Source organism: Alosa sapidissima, chromosome 11 (assembly GCF_018492685.1).
Source record: "Alosa sapidissima isolate fAloSap1 chromosome 11, fAloSap1.pri, whole genome shotgun sequence".
Taxonomy (NCBI): Eukaryota; Metazoa; Chordata; class Actinopteri; order Clupeiformes; family Clupeidae; genus Alosa; species Alosa sapidissima.
In genome coordinates this window covers 36,074,684-36,097,476 of record NC_055967.1, presented here as the reverse complement: position 1 = coordinate 36,097,476, position 22,793 = coordinate 36,074,684, and the positions used below count along the sequence as shown (strand labels likewise).

Below are 22,793 nucleotides of genomic sequence, written 5' to 3'. Positions count from 1 at the left end.
ACAAACATAGTCACTACAAACACACACACACACACACACACAACACCAGTACACAAACATACAGTCACTACAAACACACACACAACACCACTACACAAACATACAGTCACCACAAACACACACACACACAACACCATTACACACAGATACACTACAGCCTCCACAAACATATACACATCACTATGTACGGCCTCTATACAAACACATATACACATCACTGCATTCTGTATGAACACACAACATCACTACACAAACATACAGTATACTACAGCCACAAACAAACACACAACATCACTACAGTATGTGCAGCCTCAAAAATACACACATCACTACACTCGCTATACAATTGTACCCACCATTCTGCAACCTCTATAGAACATCAACCATACACACATCAGAACAAATATTAATATTTTTTTTTTACTATTACTATATTACTAAAACGACTATACACACATACTGTACATCACACTGTACAGCACAACCTTTGTTATAGGATATTGGCCCGAAACAACCACACAAGAAAATGTAGACCGCTAACACCACCACCTACACAACCTAAATTAGATTTAAAAACATTACTGCAAACTGCATCCACATCCACACAACATCCAAATTACTAAACAAATACTCACACACAATGCCTGTGGCCTGTACAGCTATGCCACTGCTCTAAGACTCTACAGGTAAGCCACTGACCTGCACACTAATACACCTGTACAGGTATGCCACTGTTCTAAGACCTTCACACTAATCCAACAACATGAACACCTGTACAGGTATGCCACTACTCTAAGACCTTCACACTAATCCAACAACATGAACACCTGTACAGGTACGCCACTGCTCTAAGACCTGCACACTAATCCAACAACATGAACACCTGTACAGGTACGCCACTGCTCTAAGACCTGCACACTAATCCAACAACATGAACACCTGTACAGGTACGCCACTGCTCTAAGACCTGCACACTAATACACCTGTACAGGTACGCCACTGCTCTAAGACCTGCACACTAATACACCTGTACAGGTACGCCACTGCTCTAAGACCTGCACACTAATACACCTGTACAGGTACGCCACTGCTCTAAGACCTGCACACTAATACACCTGTACAGGTACGCCAACTCAGTTATTACAACAGTTTCTACATAAAACAATAAATACACACACACACATACATGCATGCACACACACACACACACACACACACACACACACACACACACACACACCTAGTCACCTGGTTTTGAGTGGTATTGAGAATGGCAAACTCTGAATGGCAGCTTGGCTGAAGAGAAACTCACTGCTCCTCATCATCAGATGGAGGGCAACAGACTGCGCCCCCGCACTCTCACCAACTAAAGTCACCTACAGCCCAACACACACACACACACGCACGCACACACACACACACACACACACACACACACACACGCCGCACGCACGCAAATAAATATTCAAACACACACAGGATTCATGTCTGTGACATAATATTACTTAATTTGAGGATGGGTTAAAAAAAAGTACTTAATGATAATTTGTGCTTTAGTGTTGAGAATGCATTAACAATGACAAAATTAAATGAGACACACACACACACACACACACACACACACACACACACACACACACACACACACCCTCTTTGGATCTCCTGCAAAAACTGGAATGTTGTTTTTAATCCACACCAGGGCTGCCTGCTGGTCCAACATCCCATAATTCCCTACAGCAGAGAGCTCTGGGTCTTTTCCTGTGACCAGAAACCCAAACGCACCTGCAGACGCACACAAATGATGTAAGGCTCAGTGTATTTGTAAAAAGCTGTGTGTGTGTGTGGTCTTGTGCATTTCTATGCTTGTTGTTTTTGTTTACCCAAGCGATACTCCACATTGACCACCACTGTGTTGCTATAGTTACTCATGAAGCGTCCATCATAGAGGGGTCGGGAGGCGGAGCCTGCAATGAAGTCGCCACCATGGATCCACACCAGAACTGGCCGCTGTGTTTCCGTCGGCAATGACAAGTTCACAGTCCGAGGGACAAATACGTTCAAGTACAGGCAGTCTTCACTGACCTACACAAAAGCATACAAAGACATGCAAGATGATGGTTGATGCTAAAGGTCTTATTAGTCTGACACATGGTTAAGAGAATATTGACTTATGATGTCAGAGTTGGTGTTTTGATGCATTTATTATTGGCTAATGGTGATGAATGCTTCCCTGTGATTGGGTAATGGTAATGAATGCTCCCCTGTGATTGGCTAATGGTGATGACTGCTCCCCTGTGATTGGCTAATGGTGACGAATGCTCCCCTGTGATTGGCTAATGGTGAATAATAATAATAATAATAATAATAATAATAATAATAATAATAATAATAAGCTTTATTTGTATAGCACCTTTCATACACAGAATGCAGCTCAAAGTGCTTTACATTTGAAGCATGTAACACAATTATAGTCAGTCAGTCATTATCAATCACTTTGCTCCCCTGTGATTGGCTAATGGTGACGAATGCTCCCCTGTGTTTTGGTGCGTTGCTTGTGTGTTCTGCTCACTGATTGGCTATGAGTGCGCATACCTTTGGTGGACAGATCTGAGAAAACTCTCCGGCACAGGCTTGCATGCACGCCGGCCGAGGGAAGGTGGCGTTGTACGTCTGTAACCATGGTAATACGGGGTGGGGTGGCGCCCAGCGTCGTTGCCCCACTGGCGGGGCGGCATATGGGATGCCGTAGAAGACGTGAGCTTTGTCCAGCGTGAGGCCACGCACCATGCCCCCATGCACCCGCACAACCGGCCCCTCAGGCTCTTCAGCAGATTCAACACCGTCGCTTGCAACATGGCCAGCAGATTCAACACTCTCACCTCCCGCATAATTATCAAATTCATCATTATTACCATCAGTATTGTCCGAAGATTCAACACGGTCACCACCTGCATGATTGTCAAATCCAACACTGTCACCGCTACCATGGTCAGAAGTTTCAACACCGTCGTCAGTTAATTTATTATGAGTTATTCCATCATGTCCATAGATGAGTTTATACGAATCATCAGTATTATGGGCTGTTCCGTAGATGAGTTTATATGAATCCTGCTGATCACCAGTCTTCATTGGGTGGTGAGTGTCTCTTCTCATCTCCAGCACGGGAGGAGTGTGTGCATGTCTCTCCTCGCTAGTCCCAGCACCCTGCGTACTCACCCCTGTTTCCATGGTTATGGCGGCTCCAGACACACACACAAAGTTGATCATGGTTAGCAGCTTTAGCATTGAGATCCAGGCTGACATAGTGGTGGCAAAGCGGCAGACGGCATGAAAATAGGAGGATGTTTTCTTCTTATCCCCAGCGTTCTTTTTCCGTTGTACAAATCCAGTGTTGTCTGTCAGTGTGTGTGTGTGTGTGTGCGTGTGTCAAAGGGGAAAAAGAGAGAGTCAGATCCTAGTTTACAGAGGCACTCGTGGTTTTAATCAGCCCATGCCCAACACACACACACACACACACACAGAGGGCTTTGTGTTGTGAAATAAGATTACAGATGGGAGGTCAAGACTCAGTTACTGAATCTCTGCACAAATGCTCACATACACACGCAGGCAAATACAAAAACACAAATAATGCACACTTACTGTGCACATGGGCAAAGGGGGACATGAAAAGAGGAAGGATGATGCAGGGCTCTCAAGTTTTGAGGACAGGCAATGGATGGGAGTCGAGCGCTCTAACCACTGAGCTAAAAGCCCAGGCTTCCAACTCAGCGGTTAGATGTAGTACTCGAGTCCGGTCTCGGACTCGAGTCTGGTCTTGAGACCAATTTCTGCTTTCTCGGTCTCGTCTCGGACTCGTTCCTTCAAAGACTCGGTCTTGACTCGGTCTCGGACCACAGTGGGAGGAGAAGGACTCGTAATTTCAGACCGAGTCCTCGAGACCAACGCATTTTTTATGTTCATATAAAAAAACAGACAACACATAACAACAATAATAATAAAATGCAATGTTGACCGGCATTATTTGAAAATGACATCCCATGGTGCAATGCAAAGATACTGCCGTCAGAGCCGTTTATTTATCTCTATGGCTCTGCTGCCGGTGAGTGTCTGTAGGTCAGCATAGTCCATATTTAGACGTTAAGACTGCTCCTCTAAACAATTCCCAATCTAGCTTAGTCTGTAGGCCTAACTGTTGATTATTAACTGGGGTGATATTAAATTATGAATATTAAAACTGCAATTTTTTATGGTCTTGGTCTCGACTCGGTCTCGACTCCTAAAGGACTCGGTCTCGACTCGGACTTGCTTCCTCAAAGACTCGGTCTTGACTCGGACTCGACTGTATTTGAAAACCAACAGACTCGGTCTCGACTCGGTCTCGACCCTTCAAAGACTCGGTCTTGACTCGGACTCGGCATAGGCGGTCTCGTCCCCATCACTAAGGTTAGGGGTGTGAGGATTTACACGCGCAACTAGCATCACCAGCTAGCATACACCAGCCCCAGGTCAGTTACCAGTTGATCCAATATTAGTTGTGCAGAAATATAGCCCGTCTTATACACACCAATTGAATTGAAATAGAAATTGTAAAGATTTGTATTTTTTGTAATTATTCCATATTTAGTGTAGTCATATCAGAACCTGAAGTAGCCTACAATCCAAATGCAAGCATGAAACTTCAGAGTATTACCTTTCATTTGAGGCCAAGATTATGCTTATGTGGGGTTCATATGCAGTAAGCATTTGATTGCCAGTATGCATTTTGGAGAACCCAGAGTCCTATGGGGAGTTTTCATAGGGCATTTTACCAAATGCATGAGCATATCTTGGCAAATAATGGTCTAAAGTACTCATGTTGTCATTCTATATTGATCTACTTTTGCACACAGCATGACAAGACCTAATGCTAGGACTCAAGTCATATCAAGTCAAGACCTAGAGGGCTGAAATGTGGTCAGTTCAAAGATGCTTGTTATCCGGTAGAAAAAAAAAAAAGAATAATCTAGCCTTTGTAACTTTGTGACAGTACATCACACAGTTATTCTAATTGTTTTCCAACAGTGTCTCAGCTTTCCAAAAGAGAGCAGACGTTTGATTATTGGCTAAAGTATGTAGGAGCAATGCCATCCTAAGTCAAAATGGGGCAAAAGTATAATTTATAATTGCTCAGATTTGCAAAAGAAATGATTTGACACATGGCACTGACCTTTTAGGGGGCTTTCCTCTCAGGGTGAATGAGAGGATGCTTAATTGCTTTTTACCCGACATTTTTGAATACAGATGCAATGATTAATGCATCCATGGCCAGGATATAAGTATATAATATGACGTGATTTTAAAAGTGACCTATAACAATAGGCTATGCCATACACTTTAATTTGTTTAGTGCTAATAAAATGATTAAGCCTATACATGGATTTCTATGGAACGTCACGAAAATATGCGTGCGCAACCAAGAGGCAGAAAGCACCATAGAACAGCATAGAGCAATGCAAAAGAACAAAAGAATAAAATGAGTTTTTGTGCTGAAAACTGCACCAATTCAAATACGATGTTATATTAATAATCCAAATGAACGTCAAACTTTGAAATATAGTCTGAAATGAGATGATATTATCATTGAGACAACAGGGGTATTGTCGTGGAAAAACTATCCACTTTCCCGAACCTCCAATCCAACTAGCACTTTGATGTCAAAGACCCGAAGGAGAACACCAAGACGAGAGAAGCTGAAGGCTGTTGATCCTTTATTCACCGTATTGCAGTGAAAATACAATCCAAACAGCGTCAGGACTGGACCGTCAGGCAATAGAGTGATGAGTGGCAGCTGCTACCCCGATGAGATCTGATCTGAATGTGCCTGAGCTCTTTCTTTTATGCTCTCAGGGGCCCGAGGGGCGTTCCTATCACCAGGAACGTCACCGGGCCCCTTTTAGCCAATCAGAACGTTTTGGGACTTAAGATATTGGTGGAAAACCCTTCCCATTTAAACATTAAAAAATGTGTGTTGCTAGGCAGAATACATGTGACCAGGTCCTATGTGTAATCCGTTGCCAGGCAGGGTATGCGTTTGTTTTGGTTCTATGTGTACTTTCACTTTTGGTTCTGCCTTCTTTTCTTGTAAACCCCTCCACTTCTCCTAAGCCCTGTTTGGTTTTACTTTCACTGCCATTCCTCCTCAGTTTCACTCTCAGTCTCTGACAGTTCAGTCTCATGACTTCCAGTAAATGTTGCATAACAGTTGCACAAACAGTATCCTTATATAAGATGGAATGTTTCTAATAAACCAGCATGCACACACACACACACAAGTTATTATGTCTAGATAAAATCACCACAGTATACAAAAAAAATCCGATTGTAGCTTACAGCAGCCGACTATTTAGGTTACGTTTATAACGTTGTGGACGGCCACCAAGCGTCTTCTGCCTCACGGCTGCGCGCGCATCTAGTTTTGTTGGTAAACGGGAAACCCGTGTATTTGGAGAGAGAGAGAGATGTTTAGAATGTGACAAATGTCAGTCATCGTGTGAACGAAAGTATGACTAGGCATATGCTACTTGTTCCTGAGCAAGTGTTGTCAATGAACAGGCTGTGAAACTGTTGGCTAAGTTACAGACAGTCATGAACAACTGATGCTAATTATCTGGGAAACATTCTCTATAGCAGCGTCACGTTGTCATTGTTTTTGTCAAACAAGTTGTGGATTTGTTGTAACATTAAAAGATGACTTACTCTGTGATGAAACCATGAACTGATGCTCGAAGCTCCAAGGTGAACGAAACTTGGAAGAAATGGGTAACAGGTTCACGTTCAATAATTCACGTTCAACAATTCCAGGATACGCGTTTTTCGGTTGTTGCGTTAAATCTTTACCGCCGCCCGAGTTGGAAAGTGTAAATTACCCAGCTTTCTTGCGGCATTTTGGGCAGGCACGCCCACTTTACCACGGAGTACCCCGAGGGTACCCCGAGGTGGACGTACGACCCGTACGACCTTACAACAAACATGGCTGCGCCCATAGTTGAGATGAGATGGCATGTATTTTTTTTGCATATGTACTGTGTTGGTCATGTTAAAGTTGATGTAATGCTCTTACACACTAGATTACATTGCTGCTTCAATCCGGTCACCAATTCATGCATTGCACGGTCTTGCTGTGCCTGCAATACAATGTAACAATTGGTTTTCCAGCCGTTTAGCTAGAGGCTACATGTAGCACAAAACAATAACAATGACTAGCCTCCTGCTAATGCCCCTCATGGCTCGAGAGAAAGGCGTTCCTAAAGCCAGTCATTGGTACATGTTGTACGGGTGAGTGTTTGATGATTTACGACAGCGGTCCCCAACAACCGGGCCGTAGCCTACGACAAGAGTTTAAAAAAAAATGCATGCAAACTAAATAAACTCAATTTAATTCGCAATAATGTCACATTCGCAATAATACCCACTGACGATGGTGAGCCAGATACCTCAAAGAAAAAGAAGGTGTCATTCAATACGAAATATGACGAGTCATATTTAAAATATGGTTTCGCAGAGACCGGTGACTCGCATGCACCAAGTCCTTTATGTGTGGTATTTGGCGATAAGTTGTCAAACGAAGCAATGAAACCATCAAAGCTAATTCGACATCTGGAGTCCAAGCATCCTACACTTAAAGACAAACCCCTTGAGTTCTTTGAGCGTAAGAAACGCGAGCAAGAAGGACAAAAAACTAGTGCGTAAAGCAACCACATCGGTGAATGTGGCTGCGCTAAAAGCCTCATAGTGGCTAGTCGGATTGCTAAATCTAAGAGGCCGTTTACACGACACCGCCGGGTGGATTTTCTCTTACCGCTTTCACACCTTTAACGACTCCGGCAAGAAAAAACCTTGCGTGTACACACAGAGGTGTAACCGGCTAAATGTGCTGTAGTTCATATGCCAGACCAGTCGATGGCGCCGCTGTGCAGAAGCTTCACGATCATTTCGCGTGAATCGCGTAGAAGAAAACATTGTTGAAACAGTTTGTTAAGCCAGAGAATGTCTAATAAGTGCTCTGGTTAAGCAGTCGCATGAAATAAGGAGACTACAGACAATTCGGTTTTCAATTCAACTGTTAAACTAATAAAGTTCATTTTCAAGGTATGTGACTGCTACGTGAAATTTCAAATGCTTAGCCTACGCATTGCATTAGGACTGCATTAGCACCACTGGAGAAAACACTAACATGCAGTAAGCTAATGTTTAACTAAGTTAAGCTAACATGTGCTTCTAACTTAGCCACTAAAGGCTGATAGGCTACATTGTGCACATAAATCATGACGGGGGAAAGAAAAACATTTTAATATGATAAATAAATGGTTTGGTTTGTTTTGACAAGCAACATGTCAGGTCGAGTGCCGTGGCTGAGTTGAGAGGTGGGGCTATGTCGTCATAAAGTTGCCGGCTTCGCACCTACAGGCGTCTACACGGCGAAAGTTAGCCGGCGGTTTCAGAAGTTCCCACATCGGAAGCCGGTTTCAAAAGCTATCGGTTTCAGTCTCCTAAACTGCCGGCGTCGTGTACATGCAAGGCGTAACTGTTAACAAAACCTCACCGGTTTCACAAAAACCGGCGTCGTGTGCACGGCCCCTAAGAAGCCCTTTACTATTGGGGAAGAGTTAATTCTGCCTACTGGTAAAGGCATGTGCAATGAACTCCTTGGGGAGGCTGCAGCTAAAAAAATAGCTCAGGTACCGCTTTCTGCAAGCACTGTCCATAGGTGAATTGATGATATGTCAGAGGATATTGAGGCACAGTTGTTAGAGAGGGTGAATGGGTCATCGTGGTACGCTGTCCAAGTTGGTTGCAGGTCACTGGCCAGTGTTTGAGTTGCGAGAGCCGCTGCAGAGATTTCTTACAGAAAAAAAGTCACCGTTAGCTGCATATTTTAGTGATGAGGGCTGGGTGTCAAAACTCGCTTACCTGTGTGACATATTCGGGTTGCTTAATGACCTCAACCCGTCACTGCAGGGGAGAATGACGACTGTCTTTAAACTGGCAGATAAAGTCGCTGCATTTAAAGCCAAGCTTGATTTGTGGGTACGACGAGCGGATCGGGGTGTATTTGATATGTTCCAAACAGTAGTGGGGGTTTTGGGAGAGACTGAGGCAGGGCCCTTTCTCTCGCAGCTGGTGCGCGATCACCTTGTTGCGCTTTCAAATGAGTTTGAACGTTACTTCCCATCCTCCAAAGATCCACAGCAAACCAATGAGTGGGTCCGCAACCCATTTGTCAATATCCCGAATAGTCCTAACTTGTCAGCGCAGGAGGAAGAGCAGTTGATCGAAATTGCAAATGACGGTGGTCTTAAGAGTGTGTAGGCTATGAGGAAACCTCTCTGGCGGGTTTTTGGATGAAAACCAAAGCAGAATATCCTGAGAAAAGCGCTGAAAACGTTTTACCATTTCCCACCACGTATCTATGCGAGGCCAGGTTTTCGGCAATGACTGCAACTTAGACCAAATTGCACAATCGACTGGACATTTCAAACACACTGAGGGTGTCACTGTCTTCCATCACCCCCAGATGGAACCTTCTTGTTGCAGGGAAACATGCACAGGGCTCCCAATGATTATATTCGTAATGCACGTTTAGTTCCCATGTTTTGTTACCATATTTTGTTAAGCATGTTCACACATGATAGATGTAGTAGTTGTTCAATTTTCATAGTTCATATTGTTCGTTACCTTTACTGTTCATACTAGCTAGTTACTGTTCATACGAGCTAGTTCTTTTCAAGTAATGCATGCACAACACGGAACATGGAATCCCCGGAACCCCCCACCACCACCGGTCCATGGAAAAAAAATGGGAATCAAACCGGTCCATGGTACATAAAAGGTTGGGGACCCCTGATTTACGAGAGATCTCGAAAGCAGCATTACCCAGATACAATACAGTTATTTTCTGATTGGCTATTGTGTAGCCCCTCTCGTTATTTTTGATTGGCTGATAAGTGGCAGGCTCAACTCCAGGGGAGACGCGCTTGATTCCTGCCGGTACCATAGTGAGAGCGGCGCGGCCAGAGACATTTTGGGCACTGCCGCAGCATATTAAATAGATAAATAGTTTTTCTGCGTGAGAAATACAATGTGTGGCGGGAGAGTGTGACAAAAGACTGAAATGAGTGACTGTCACACTCAATGCGTGACACTTGAGAGCCCTGATGATGTCATTGCAGTTTAAGGTAGAAAGGGGAATATTTTGTCTGTTATGCTGACATATGAAAACAATTATCTTGAGTCATATATTCCATGATTTTTCACTTACACAGAGCGTTATCTGGAAAAACACATAAAGTTCAAGTAGTTTTATTGTCTTGTACTTAAAGAGCCAGCTCAACTTAAAAGAGTAAATTAAAAGTAGTAATTAAGAAGGTGTATTTTGTGTGTGTGTGGGGGGTGGGGGATGAAAAGGGGAATGATGAAATGGTGTGTATGTGTGTGGAGAGGGGGTGTTGTGTCTTTATGTTAAGAATAAAACCCTTGGAGTCCAAAGTATGGTGAACACTGTGTATGTGACTTTTATTGTCTCCCGAACTCATGCCCTGACACCAGAGCCAGCCTTACATATCAATCCCTGATACAGCCTCTAGGTGCCAACTAATCGATACACGATCTACAGATCATTCCTACAATATACTAAGTATAAGTATAAGTATATATACTCTTTTGATCCCGTGAGGGAAATTTGGTCTCTGCATTTAACCCAATCCGTGAATTAGTGAAACACAGCACACAGTGAGGTGAAGCACACACTAATCCCGGCGCAGTGAGCTGCCTGCAACCACAGCGGCGCTCGGGGAGCATGAGGGGTTAGGTGCCTTGCTCAAGGGCACTTCAGCTGTGGCCCACTGGTCGGGGCTCGAACCAGCAACCCTCCGGTTACAAGTCCAGAGTGCTAACCAGTGGGCCACGGCAACCCTCCGGTTACAAGTCCAGAGTGCTAACCAGTGGGCTACGGCAACCCTGCGGTTACAAGTCCAGAGTGCTAACCAGTGGGCTACGGCTGCCTCTAACTCTACTACATCCTCCCTTTTTAAGCATGAGAGTCATCTTTGACTTAATAACTGAACCTGAACTGACATCTGTTATAGACAGTTAAATGATCTCCTTACATTGCTCAAAACATATCCTTTTAAACAAATTACATAATTCCAATCTCACCTTCTCCACAGCTGTCATTCTGTTGAATATCAAAACAAAGTCAAACACAACTCAGAAAACTCCCACACATATACACACAGAGCCTGAACTTGACTCATCAGTGGGCTAAACTTCAGCTTTAGCTCAACTCAGTCTCTGAACTTTGTAGGAAGCTTTACGTGTCTCCCACTTCTGGTGCTGCAGATGGGAGTAGCTGGAGTACTGTTGTCTTCACAGGCGGGTGTGCCCTGGTCTTGCATGGCCTGTGACCCGGAATCCTCTTTTTGTGAATTCACTGGTTCCTCCAGCAGCTCAGCATTATCTTCTCTCCGCAGACTGGGGTGGATTCTCCTCAGATGAACATGGTCGCTTACCAGCTCTTTCGGAATTCCGTGTCTGGCGAAGACTGCTTTCATCTTGCATATAACTGTGTAGGCAGTTTTGTCAGGTAGGTGGAGCACCTCTGGGTATTTGGACAAATAATCCACCATCACAAGGTATGACTGTCCATTGAGCTCCAAGATATCAGCCCCAATTTTCAGCCATGGCAACTCAGGTACCTCATGTGAAATCAGAGGCTCTTTATGATTATGTGGCTGGAGCTGTTGACATGGAGCACAGCTTTCCACCATGTGTCATCCCTGGCCAGTACATCACTTTTCTTGCCTGCGCTTTTATCCACTGGATCCCTTGATGTGCAAGGTGCAGTCTGTCAAGCATCATCTGCCTCGCACTCTGAGGAATCACAATCCTATCACCAGTCATCAGTATGCCATCCCTGATGCTGATGGAATTTTGCATAGGCTGCATCCCTGATGCTGATGGAATTTTGCATAGGCCAGTACTGGTGTAGATTGGTGGCGAGACTGCTTCGTCTTCTAGGCCAGCCTTTGTGGTGTATTTCCAGTACCTGTTGCAGTACATTGTCTCTAGATGTGGCTTCCTTCAGCATTGTGAGAGTGTCTGTGTCCAATGCAGCTGTGGCTGCCATTGCGTGGACCACTCTCTCCTCAAACAGATCCTCTTTCGCGTCATCTTTACAGTCAGACACAACAGCACGGGACAGGGTATCAGCCACGTGCATGTCCTTGCCTGAAGTGTAGGTTATCTTCAGATCATAGCGTTGGAGCTGCAATAACATGCGCTGTAGCCGTGCTGGTGCCTTGCTCAGATGCTTCCTGAAAATTACTTCAAGCGGTTTGTGATCTGATTGGACAGACACTGTGTTGCCATAAACATACTGGTGGAAGCGTTTCGTTGCAAAAGCTATTGCCAGCAGCTCTTTCTCTATCTGAGCATAATTCTTCTCAGATTCTGTAAGTGCTCGTGAAGCATAAGACAGCGGCCTACCTTCCTGAAGCAGACAGGCGCCAAGCCCATCTTTTGATGCATCGCATTGTATGGTAAGTGGCTTGGTCTGATCATAGAACCGGAGCACTGGGGCCTGCATGAAAGCGGATTTAAGCTTGTCCAGTGCAGCATTGTGTTCATGATCCCAGTGCCAAGCAGCATCCTTTCTCAACAACTGCCTGAGTGGGCTGGTTATGATGGCCTCGTTTGGGATATACTGGGAGAGATACCTTGTCATTCCCAGTAACCTCTGCAGCCCTTTCTTGTCCTCAGGCTGTGGCATGTTCTTGATGGCCAACACCTTGGATTCGTTAGGTTTCACACCTTTGGCAGTGACGACATGCCCCATGTATCTGACTGAGTCCACCTTGTACTGAATCTTTTCTTGGTTGAATTTGATATTCGCTCTTTGTGCAGTGTCCATGACTTTCCGTAGGATAGCGTCATGCTCTTCCTCAGACGCAGCGGCGATTATCATATCGTCTGCAATTATATGCACTCCATCGATATTTCCAAATGTCTCACAATTTTTCTGTTGGAAAACCTCGCTGGCAGACTTAATGCCAAAGGGAAGTCTCTTAAAACGAAACCTGCCCCATGGTGTACTGAATGTGCACAACATTGATGACGGCTTGTCAAGTCTCACTTGCCAATATCCATCCTTTTCATCTAAGATGGTGAAAATGGATTTCCCTGACAACCTGTACAGGACCTCCTCTGGGGTGGGTATTGAGAAGTGCTGCCTCTTAATTGCCTCATTCAGATCACGAGGGTCCAGACACACCCTCAGAGACCCGTTTTTCTTCTCTGTGATGACAAGGCTATTTACCCACTCTGTGGGCTCTGTCACAGGTTCTATGACTTCTCTGTCAATAAGGTCTTGCAGTGTTGTTTTCAATCTGTCCATGACAGCAATGGGAATTCTTCTACAGCCGTGTACAACTGGGGTCACATCGGGGTCAGTGTGAATGTGATGCATCCCTGGAAACTGGCCCAGGCCACTGAAGACGGACGGATAGGCCTCCACCAACTTCTCTTTCGTGGCTGGTGCCTTCACTGCAATCATCTCCATTCTCTTTACCAGTCGCAGCTTCTCGCATGCTTCTCTGCCTAGGATCGGAGTGGAGGAGTGCTTGGTGACAAAGAACTGTAGATTTGACTTTGTCCTGGCCGTTTCACAGGTGAAACTCACAGTACCTTCTGGTTTCAGGCGTGTTCCTCCATAAGCTACGAGAACTACTTGGGTGGGCTTCAGATGATTGGGACCTGGAATCTTCTGAAACATGTTCAGCGGGAGCACATTTGCATCAGCATCAGTGTCCAGTTTAAACTTAACAGTGTTATTTATGTTGGCTGTGGTATACCATGCATTGTCACCCTGCTGAGCCGTGTGGTTTGATCCTACACAGGACATAGTGCCTATGAAAAGAGATTCAACCTCTCTGTCAAGGTCATTCACACCTCTCACAGCGCCTGACTTGTCTTGAGATGAGGTACACACTTTGGCGAAGTGATTTCTTCTGCTACAATTATGGCATATGACGCCAAAAGCTGGGCATTGTCGTGGTTTATGTGTCCCGCCGCAATTCCTGCATGCATTTGGACTGGCTGCTTGTACTTTATCCGGTGGTCTTGACTTTCCGTTTATGTATGCTTTCTTTCTCTCAGAGCTAGCCATCACCTTGCGTAGTGCCTCCACTGATGGTTCTGGCTGCGCTGTTCCCATTACACGCATTTGAGATTTAGCAGCTTCTGCTGCTCTGCAAATATCAACTGCTTTATAAGTCAAGTCCATTTCTCTTAACATTCTCTCCTTCACACGAGCATCAGGCACGGTAAACACAAGCTTATCTCTTATCATTTAGTTTTCACTCGCTCCAAACTCACAATTTTTACATTTCTGGCGAAGTTCGGTCACAAACTTGTCAACGGTGACTCCTTCTGGCATGGGTTGCGACCAAAACTGATGGCGCTCAAACACAATGTTTTTCTTTGGTATGCAATATTTTCTGAATGCATCCAAAATCTCTTCTAACGTAGCTTGCGCTGCAGCAGACTCAACGGTGAGGGTGTTGTATACCTCTAGAGGATCCTCTCCAACCGTGTGCAGCATGATGGCAACCTTCACCGGTTCATTATTGTCATCCGCTCCTGTGGCTGTCATGTACAGCTTAAAACGCTGCTCCCAGCGTCGCCAATTCTCACTTAAATTGCCGGTGAGCACGAGCGGTGCAGGGGGCTTGAACTGGTCCATGCCAACTTCGGTTCGTTCGACGCAAACTCAACAGTACTTTTCTCCTTTCCACAGCAGGTACAGCGTAGAGCGACGTTGTCTCGCGTCTCACGTGGATGAAGAAAACACCACTTCTGACACCATGTTGTGTCCTTATGTTAAGAATAAAACCCTTGGAGTCCAACGTATGGTGAACACTGTGTATGTGACTTTTATTGTCTCCCGAACTCATGCCCTGACACCAGAGCCAGCCTTACATATCAATCCCTGATACAGCCTCTAGGTGCCAACTAATCGATACACGATCTACAGATCATTCCTACAATATACTACAGGGGGTATGTTTTGTGTCTGGGTGGGGGTTCTGAGGTTTGAGGTTGATTAGCTATGGGGAAAAGAATTACAGTTCAGCATCCTGGTGGCTTGTGGAAAGAAGCTGTCTCTGTATCTGCTGGTACAAGTCTACCTTCTACCAGATGGTAGGAGGGTGAAGACACTGTGGCTGGGATGACTGGGGTCAGCAAGAATTCGCTTGGTCTTTCTCCTGCAGCGCTGGCTGTAAAGGTCCTGGATAGTTGGTAACTCCTTGTGATGCGTTGCGCTGACCTGACCACCCTTTGCAGAGCTTTGCGATCATGAGCGGTGCTGTTGCCATACCCTGCTGTGATGTTGCCGGTCAGGATGCTCCCCATACCCTGCTGTGATGTTGCCGGTCAGGATGCTCCCCATACCCTGCTGTGATGTTGCCGGTCAGGATGCTCCCCATACCCTGCTGTGATGTTGCCGGTCAGGATGCTCCCCATACCCTGCTGTGATGTTGCCGGTCAGGATGCTCCCCATACCCTGCTGTGATGTTGCCGGTCAGGATGCTCCCCATACCCTGCTGTGATGTTGCCGGTCAGGATGCTCCCCATACCCTGCTGTGATGTTGCCGGTCAGGATGTTCCCCATACCCTGCTGTGATGTCGCCGGTCAGGATGCTCTCAATGGTACATGAGCGGTGCTGTTGCCATACCCTGCTGTGATGTTGCCGGTCAGGATGTTGCCGGTCAGGATGTCGCCGGTCAGGATGTTGCCGGTCAGGATGTTGCCGGTCAGGATGCTCTCAATGGTACATGAGCGGTGCTGTTGCCATACCCTGCTGTGATGTTGCCGGTCAGGATGTTGCCGGTCAGGATGTCGCCGGTCAGGATGTTGCCGGTCAGGATGTTGCCGGTCAGGATGCTCTCAATGGTACAGCGGTAGAAGTTGGTCAGTATTTCACCGTCCATACCAAACTTCCTCAGCCGCCGAAGAAAGAAGAGTCGCTGTCTTGCTGACTTTGTGACCATACCTATATGGTGTGACCAGCTGAGATCCTCACTGATGTTAATTCCAGGGAATCTGAAGCAGCTGACTCTCTCTACTGCTGTGCGTCCAATATAGATGGGTGTGTGCTCTTCCTGCAGTCTCCTGTAGTCCACAATCAACTCCTTGGTTTTGCTGACGTTGAGCAGCAGGTTGTTGTCCTGTCATCAGGATGTCAGGGTTGCCACCTCTGCTCTGTAAGCAGACTCATCATCGTGATACAGCTGATTATGGTGATGTCATCAGCAACCTTAATGATGGTGTTTGAGGTGTGAGTTGCCATACAGTCATGAGTTAGTCATAAAAGCTAATGGGCAAGGCCTTCAGTGCTAAGGCTGCCATAAAAATGAATAGGCGGATTACTGATTACTTTTTTCCATTGGCCAATGGAATATGGGCCAAACAGTAGTGTGCAAAGGTTCAAATAACTCACCCGTGTTTTTCAAATGTACATAGATGAGGAGCTCTACCAAAATATCTGGGAAATATCCATTGCCCTGCACAGACTGAGATATTAAAGCCTCAGGACACCATTGAGGGTGTTTTGACTTTATACTAATATTTTGATATTCTGGATTTTTGATTTCTATGAGATGTACACCACAATCATCAAGATTAGAATAATCAACATTACAACAAAAAAAATGTTTTGAAATATGTCACTTTATACGTAGGCTTAATTAGATTAGATTAGATTCAACTTTGTTGTCATTGTGCAGAGTACAAGTACAAAGACAACGAAATGCAGTTTGCATCTAATCAGAAGTGCAAAAAAAGCAGAAAAGTGCAATGTGATACACAGTATAGGCAGGTGGTGCATAGACAGGACAATAAATATAGTGCAGTGTAGACACTAGTATACAGTTAATTTACAGAAGGTGGTTTAGAGTAGTATAAATTAAATATAAATATGTGCAGTGTATTAGCAGTTACCTTAAGAGCAGAATGATATGGCTATGTAATATGCAGTGTATTAACAGAATATAAAATAAGAAAACAGAATAAATGCAGATATTCAGTATGAAAAATAAAGACAGATATGTACAGAATGTACAGCTATGTGCAGTGTGGTAACAGTACCATTATAAGAGTAGTAAGAATAAGTGTATGTGCAGGATGAATAGTATGAAGAGCAGTAGAAAATGGCTATATGTAAGTGTAATTACAGTATGTATATTTGTATATAAATAAATAAATAAATAGATAGAACACTATGGATGGGATAGGGTAGTACAAATGTTGGGGGGGGGGTTGGTCCGCCTCCTTGTCCTCAACAGGCACAGGCAAGGAGGCAGCGGGCAGGGGCAGTGAGGGGCTTACAGTAGTCGGTTGGTTGTCACCGGGGTGCAGAGCTAGAGTTCAGTGACAGCCGCAGGAAAGAAGCTTCCTCTGAACCTGCTGGTTCGGGTGCGGAGAGACCTGTAACGCCTCCCAGAGGGGAGTGGGGTGAACAGTCTGTGGCTGGGGTGAGAAGAGTCTTTGATGATGCTGCACGCCTTACGCAAGCATCACTTGCCCTAGAAGGCCCCGATGGAGGGGAGTGAGGAACCGATGATGCGTTGGGCAGTTTTCACACCCTCTGCAGTGCTTTCCGGTCGTGGGCAGAGCAGTTGCCATACCAAATTGTGACACAGTTGGTGAGGATGCTCTCGATGGTGCAGCGGTAGAAGTTCACCAGGATCTGAGGAGACAGGTGGACTTTCTTTATAGTCTCCTTAGAAAGAAGAGACGTTGGTGAGCCTTCTTGATCAGTGTAGAGCTGTTGATGGTCCAAGAGATGTCCTCAGAGATGTGGACACCCAGACACTTGAAGCTGGTGACACGCGCCACTTCAGTGCCGTTGATGAGAATGGGGATGTGTCAGCACACATCCCTATGGAACATCAGGGTGATGGTTGAGGAGGTGTGATTATCTAACCTAACAAACTGAGGTCCATTGGTTAGGAAGTCCAGAATCCAGTTACAGAGAGAAGTATTGATGCCCAGTTCACTGAGTTTGGTGACCAGTTTGGAGGAGATGATGGTGTTGAATGCTGAAGTCAATGAACAGCATTCTCACAATGGGGGTGGCCTGAGTTGCAAACACTCCCCACTCCCCAGACGCTGCTGAAGTGCTAAGGGAAGTGTTAATGAAGCTAGATTATATGAAAGTGTTTTTGAAACAAACATGATATTCAAATTTTTTGAGATGCACCTGTACAAGAGGTGTGTTCAAATTCGCAAACATAGGTGAACATTCGCGAACGTTTGCAAACAGGTTTTTGTTTGCCTTGAGTTTTTGGCTAACATTTGCCAACACTCGCAAACAGTCTGAGGAGGTAGTTCTCTGTGAACATACAGTGGAGCTGGACATGAGCTGGACGAAGTGTTACGTGACAATGGAATGTTTACACCAAATCGTTCAAATGTAACTGTTCAGAGAACGTTTGTCACTGTTTGCCAGATTTAAATGCACCTCAGATGATAACCTCTATGTGTAATCTAGTGAAACACAGTAAAGCTGTTCCCTCAGAGAGCCACACCCATCTCTCCCAGGAGTGGCCGCAGCGTTGGGTCGGCCCTAACCCAGTCTTACTTCGCCACACACTGGAGCAGCGTTGGGTCGGCCCTAACCCAGTCTTACTTCGCCACACACTGCAGCAGCGTTGGGTTGGCCCTAACCCAGTCTTACTTCACCACACACTGCAGCAGGCCGGCCACACGTACAGGTAATGATCAAATATCTGGGGTGACCCTTCATAGCAGGATGACAAGATACTAACTGGCGTCTTTTGGATAATTCTGAGTAGAAGAGGGAAAGGCAGAGTGTGCGAGGAAAACATTCTACAAAATGTGTTTTCTACATTATAGGCCTATAAAAGTATGCCATGATTCTAAAAAAAGAAGAAGTAAAATAATACTTAAGATGGCTTGTATATGGTCGCAGATGGTAACTGGCCGACGCAATGGAAAGCTTTTCACAATTGCCTTTATCATTTCCATGTTGTCTCTCTTCCTCAAAGCCAATCTTTAAATATGTTCAATGGTTCTCTTGACAGCTGGGTAAATGATTAATTAACTGCTCTTGGCTAATCAGCCAAAGTGCTGTACCATGAAGACGTATGGCTACTCATACCTGTGCTGTACCATGGAGACGTATGGCTACTCATACCTGTGCTGTACCATGGAGACGTATGGCTACTCATACCTGTGCAAATGAGTTGAGCAGTGCCATCGTGTTGCTGTTGTGTTAGTTGGGTGTTCTATCCTCCCTGTAGAACATGCGGCTCTTGTCCAAACACACACTCCTGTACTGGACAAAGTGCAGAAATAGTCATTTTCATTAGTGTTCATTACTGTTTTGGAATAGCAACTTTTTTTATTCAGTTCATAGCTATCAGATTATGGAAAAAAATCCTCCTCCGTATGTGGACTCAGCCACAAATCCTGATGGGGCTGGACCTCCACAACATCCTGCCCAGCTGGGTGAGCTGCTTCTCAAGGTCTCAAACAATTATGGCCGACGTGTCTCCATGAAGCCTGTTTATGTTGTGGGATGGCCAGTATAGGTTTCCTATGTTTTTAAACAAGATTTGTTGGTAGGTGGTACTACCTTCCCTGAGCTTGCATACCGAGTATGTCCTTACCTCCCTGCTACAGGCCCAGACCAACCTCCACCACCTCAATATGTGGTGAACCAACATGGAATAAACCAATATGGAATAAACCAATATGGAATGAACCCACATGGAATGAACCAATATGGAATGAACCAACCAGCACCAGTGGGTAAGTCCAAAGAGTGTCATTATCCTCTCCAAGCAGTTCCTAACAACACTGTAAACCAAATTATCGATTTGCTAATACATGGTAAATGTATCCAGTCCAGAAAATGATCTGTATGACTGAAATTAGCCCTTTAGTTAGTCCAGCGAAGTGCAATAAATACACGTTGTCCTCACGGGATCAAAAGAGTATACTGTTGTCCTTACTGCAGATTTTATGTGTGGCTGTTGCTTTGATGTCTTATCATAGAAAGCACAATAAAGTACAGTATCTCACTCTGGTCTTGAATAATTCAGCCATGCATCATCGACTGCAGGCTCAAACCGGTGAACTTGCAGCATATCAGATTGGGAGGTGGATTTGTGTTAGCAAGGATGCTAAAACACCTGGATGCTAAAACCCCAGGATGCTTGCATTTGCTACTAACACATCTTTACAAGGAGAGCTCTGGCCATTTTCAACATGGTGCCTTGTTCAACAGACCACAGAGTAGTGTTTGGGGCATGCTATCACTCTTCCTCAAAGCCAATCTTGATATATGTGCAAAGGTTGACAGCTGGGTAAATTATTAATTCCTTTCTCTTTGCTAATTAGCCAAAGTAGCATTGAGACAGACATAGCCTACTCATATACCTCTGAAAGTGAATTGAGCAGCAGTGTCATAGTGTTGTTATGTGTTTGCTGGGGTGTGGATACAAAACATTCTGTCCTAACATTCCACATTCCCACATCAAAATCAAAGCCTGCTGTGTAGGCCTACTATTGATGTAATACCTACTGTACTGTAATACATCTAACTAGATATGACTGAGATAAGATATGTCACTCCGTGCTGCACATTCTCTCCACAACAATAAATCACGCTTGCGTGCATGTGAGTGTGTGTGTGTGTGCGTGCGAGTGTGTGTGTTCGCTTGTGCATGTGTGTGCGATGTGCGTGCATCGTGCGCATGAGTGTGTGTATGTGCGTGTGTGCATGTGAGTGTGTGTGTGCCTACATGTGTGTGCGTATGTCTTTATGTGTGTTTCTGCATGTGTTGGTGTGTGTGTACATGCGTGTTTGTGTGTGTGTGTGTGTGCGTGCCTGCATGTATGTGTTTATCTGTGTGCTTTTTGTGCACTAGGCGGTCATAATTAATGATGATACATTGTTATCATATCATACCATATTAGAACCATGAGACAATACATTTCCCAGATATTTTCCAGAGTGATTGTGTTTTCTTTGCAAGAGTGAGGGAAGGCACTGTTGAATGGTTCACTGTTCACACCAAACATGCTTGGACCCTTTTGAATGGGTCACTGTTCACACCAAACATTCTTGGACCCTTTTGGGCCAGACAGACTCAGATGGGGTCCAGCATTTTTGGCGTAAAAATGACCAGGAGGCACTGGTAGAGGTGGAAGAGATGTTAGCTTGATTGCCCCATCCTTCTATCCCTTCATCCCTCTATGTGAAGTGTGAAAAGGAGTTACACATACACAGTTCATTTTTATATTTACATAAAAGGAGAAACTTATTTTGAACTTGTACAAGTCAGGTTTCTGTTGGTATTTATTTGTGTTTTGCGTTTTTGAGCAGTATTAGTGGTACAACCAAGTTTGACTGATGTCCCTGGTCGGATTGAGTGTCCTCACTGCAAGTCCCACATTGTGACTGAAACCAGACATGTAAATGGCGTTTTGACCTGGTTCCTATGTGGTGGCCTCTTCATGATCTTGTAAGTTCTCACTTGGGCTCTTTGAAACTCCATTTGAAATTGTCTTTTTACTGTGTAGGTTGGTTGGGTTGGTATCTAATTATATCACCATTTTTGCCAGCATATTTATTTTCATTTGTTATTAACATGGATTCTTTTGTTTGTATTGTAACTCTTATCATTATTCTATTAGTTTATTAGTTTAAATCAACAACAACAGCAACAATCGTCAAACAGCCAACAGACACACTCTTCATCCAATCATCCTTGCTGAGAGGATACAAAGATGGTAATTTAATATTTCTCTTTCAGTTGTTGGCCATGTTCTTGCATTCCGCTCTGTGTGGACTCCTGTAAGGATGTGGAGCACATTTGCCCAGAGTGCCACCTGGTAGTGCACCGCTACAGACGCTTGTGAAAACCCTGCCTGGTAGTGCACCGCTACAAACGCTTCACCAACAAATCATTACCATGCACATAAAACAAAACATTCTAATCCACTGAAAATGGAAGGCACTTATCTAATTCTGTCTGTATGTTTTGCATGCAATTATGCTCAAAACTGAATTGAAAAGCGTAATGTAGTTGCAGCAGTGTAAAGAAAGAGCTTCTCATCGGCTTATGACATTTTCCACGTCTCCACAATCCAGTTTCCAGGTGGCTAATGTTCATTTGTAAGACATTGGATCTGGTGCTGGGAGCTGTGACCTCAAACAGTTACAGACAAGGAGTCTGGTGGTCGACCAATTCCACCATGGATTGTGTCGTTTAGAGTGCTCAAGGCCTTACTCGGGGCACACATGACTACATTCCAAGATCACTGCTCCGAGGCTTATCATCCACTCTGGGGACGCGGCTACAATTATCGAATGTGGACAGGAGAGCGAATCGTAACAAAAGTGTGTCAGATACAAACCTATCTGACATAGTGTGGATATAATCAGACATAGTGTGGATATAATCTGACATAGTGTGGATATAATCAGACATAGTGTGGATATAATCTGACATAATCTGACATAGTGTGGATATAATCCGACATTCTTGCTTTTCTAGTCGCATTGTGGTACTCTAGAAGAACACACATTTCAAGGGGTGCTGTTTTGATATTCTATTCAGCTCATAGTCTGCATGTCATACTCATAATTATGTTGAATTATGTTCCACAAACACTGTTAAAACAATTGAAAAATAAAGACATCTTGTTCTTGTTGTCTATGATA

General features: G+C 44.6%; 1 protein-coding gene and 1 long non-coding RNA gene across 5 annotated transcripts in view; one reads left to right on the top strand and one right to left on the bottom strand.

Moving 5' to 3' along the window:
- Positions 1-19,365, bottom strand: part of si:dkey-30c15.17 (crystal protein) — a 24,603-nt gene extending 5,238 nt beyond the window's left edge. Inside the window, exons 1-5 of one of the 3 annotated variants that reach the window (XM_042109284.1) lie at positions 19,293-19,365; positions 2,593-3,395; positions 1,881-2,082; positions 1,649-1,782; positions 1,249-1,376 (exon numbers count right to left, since the gene is read on the bottom strand). In XM_042109284.1, the coding sequence (XP_041965218.1) occupies positions 1,249-1,376; positions 1,649-1,782; positions 1,881-2,082; positions 2,593-3,303 (1,175 nt within the window). In that variant the 5' untranslated portion in view covers positions 3,304-3,395; positions 19,293-19,365. Of the gene's footprint in view, positions 1-1,248; positions 1,377-1,648; positions 1,783-1,880; positions 2,083-2,592; positions 3,396-6,738; positions 6,928-19,292 lie in introns of those variants that run through there. The other 2 variants (XM_042109285.1, XM_042109283.1) reach the window with 2 other exon arrangements.
- Positions 18,690-22,793, top strand: LOC121723546. Of its 2 annotated transcripts, XR_006034971.1 has the most exons (5): positions 18,690-18,813; positions 19,472-19,570; positions 19,745-19,873; positions 21,453-21,591; positions 21,883-22,793. It is a non-coding gene; the product is annotated as an uncharacterized LOC121723546 (long non-coding RNA). The 2 variants fall into 2 exon arrangements; XR_006034972.1 differs by lacking the exon at positions 19,472-19,570 and having other exon boundaries at positions 18,746-18,813.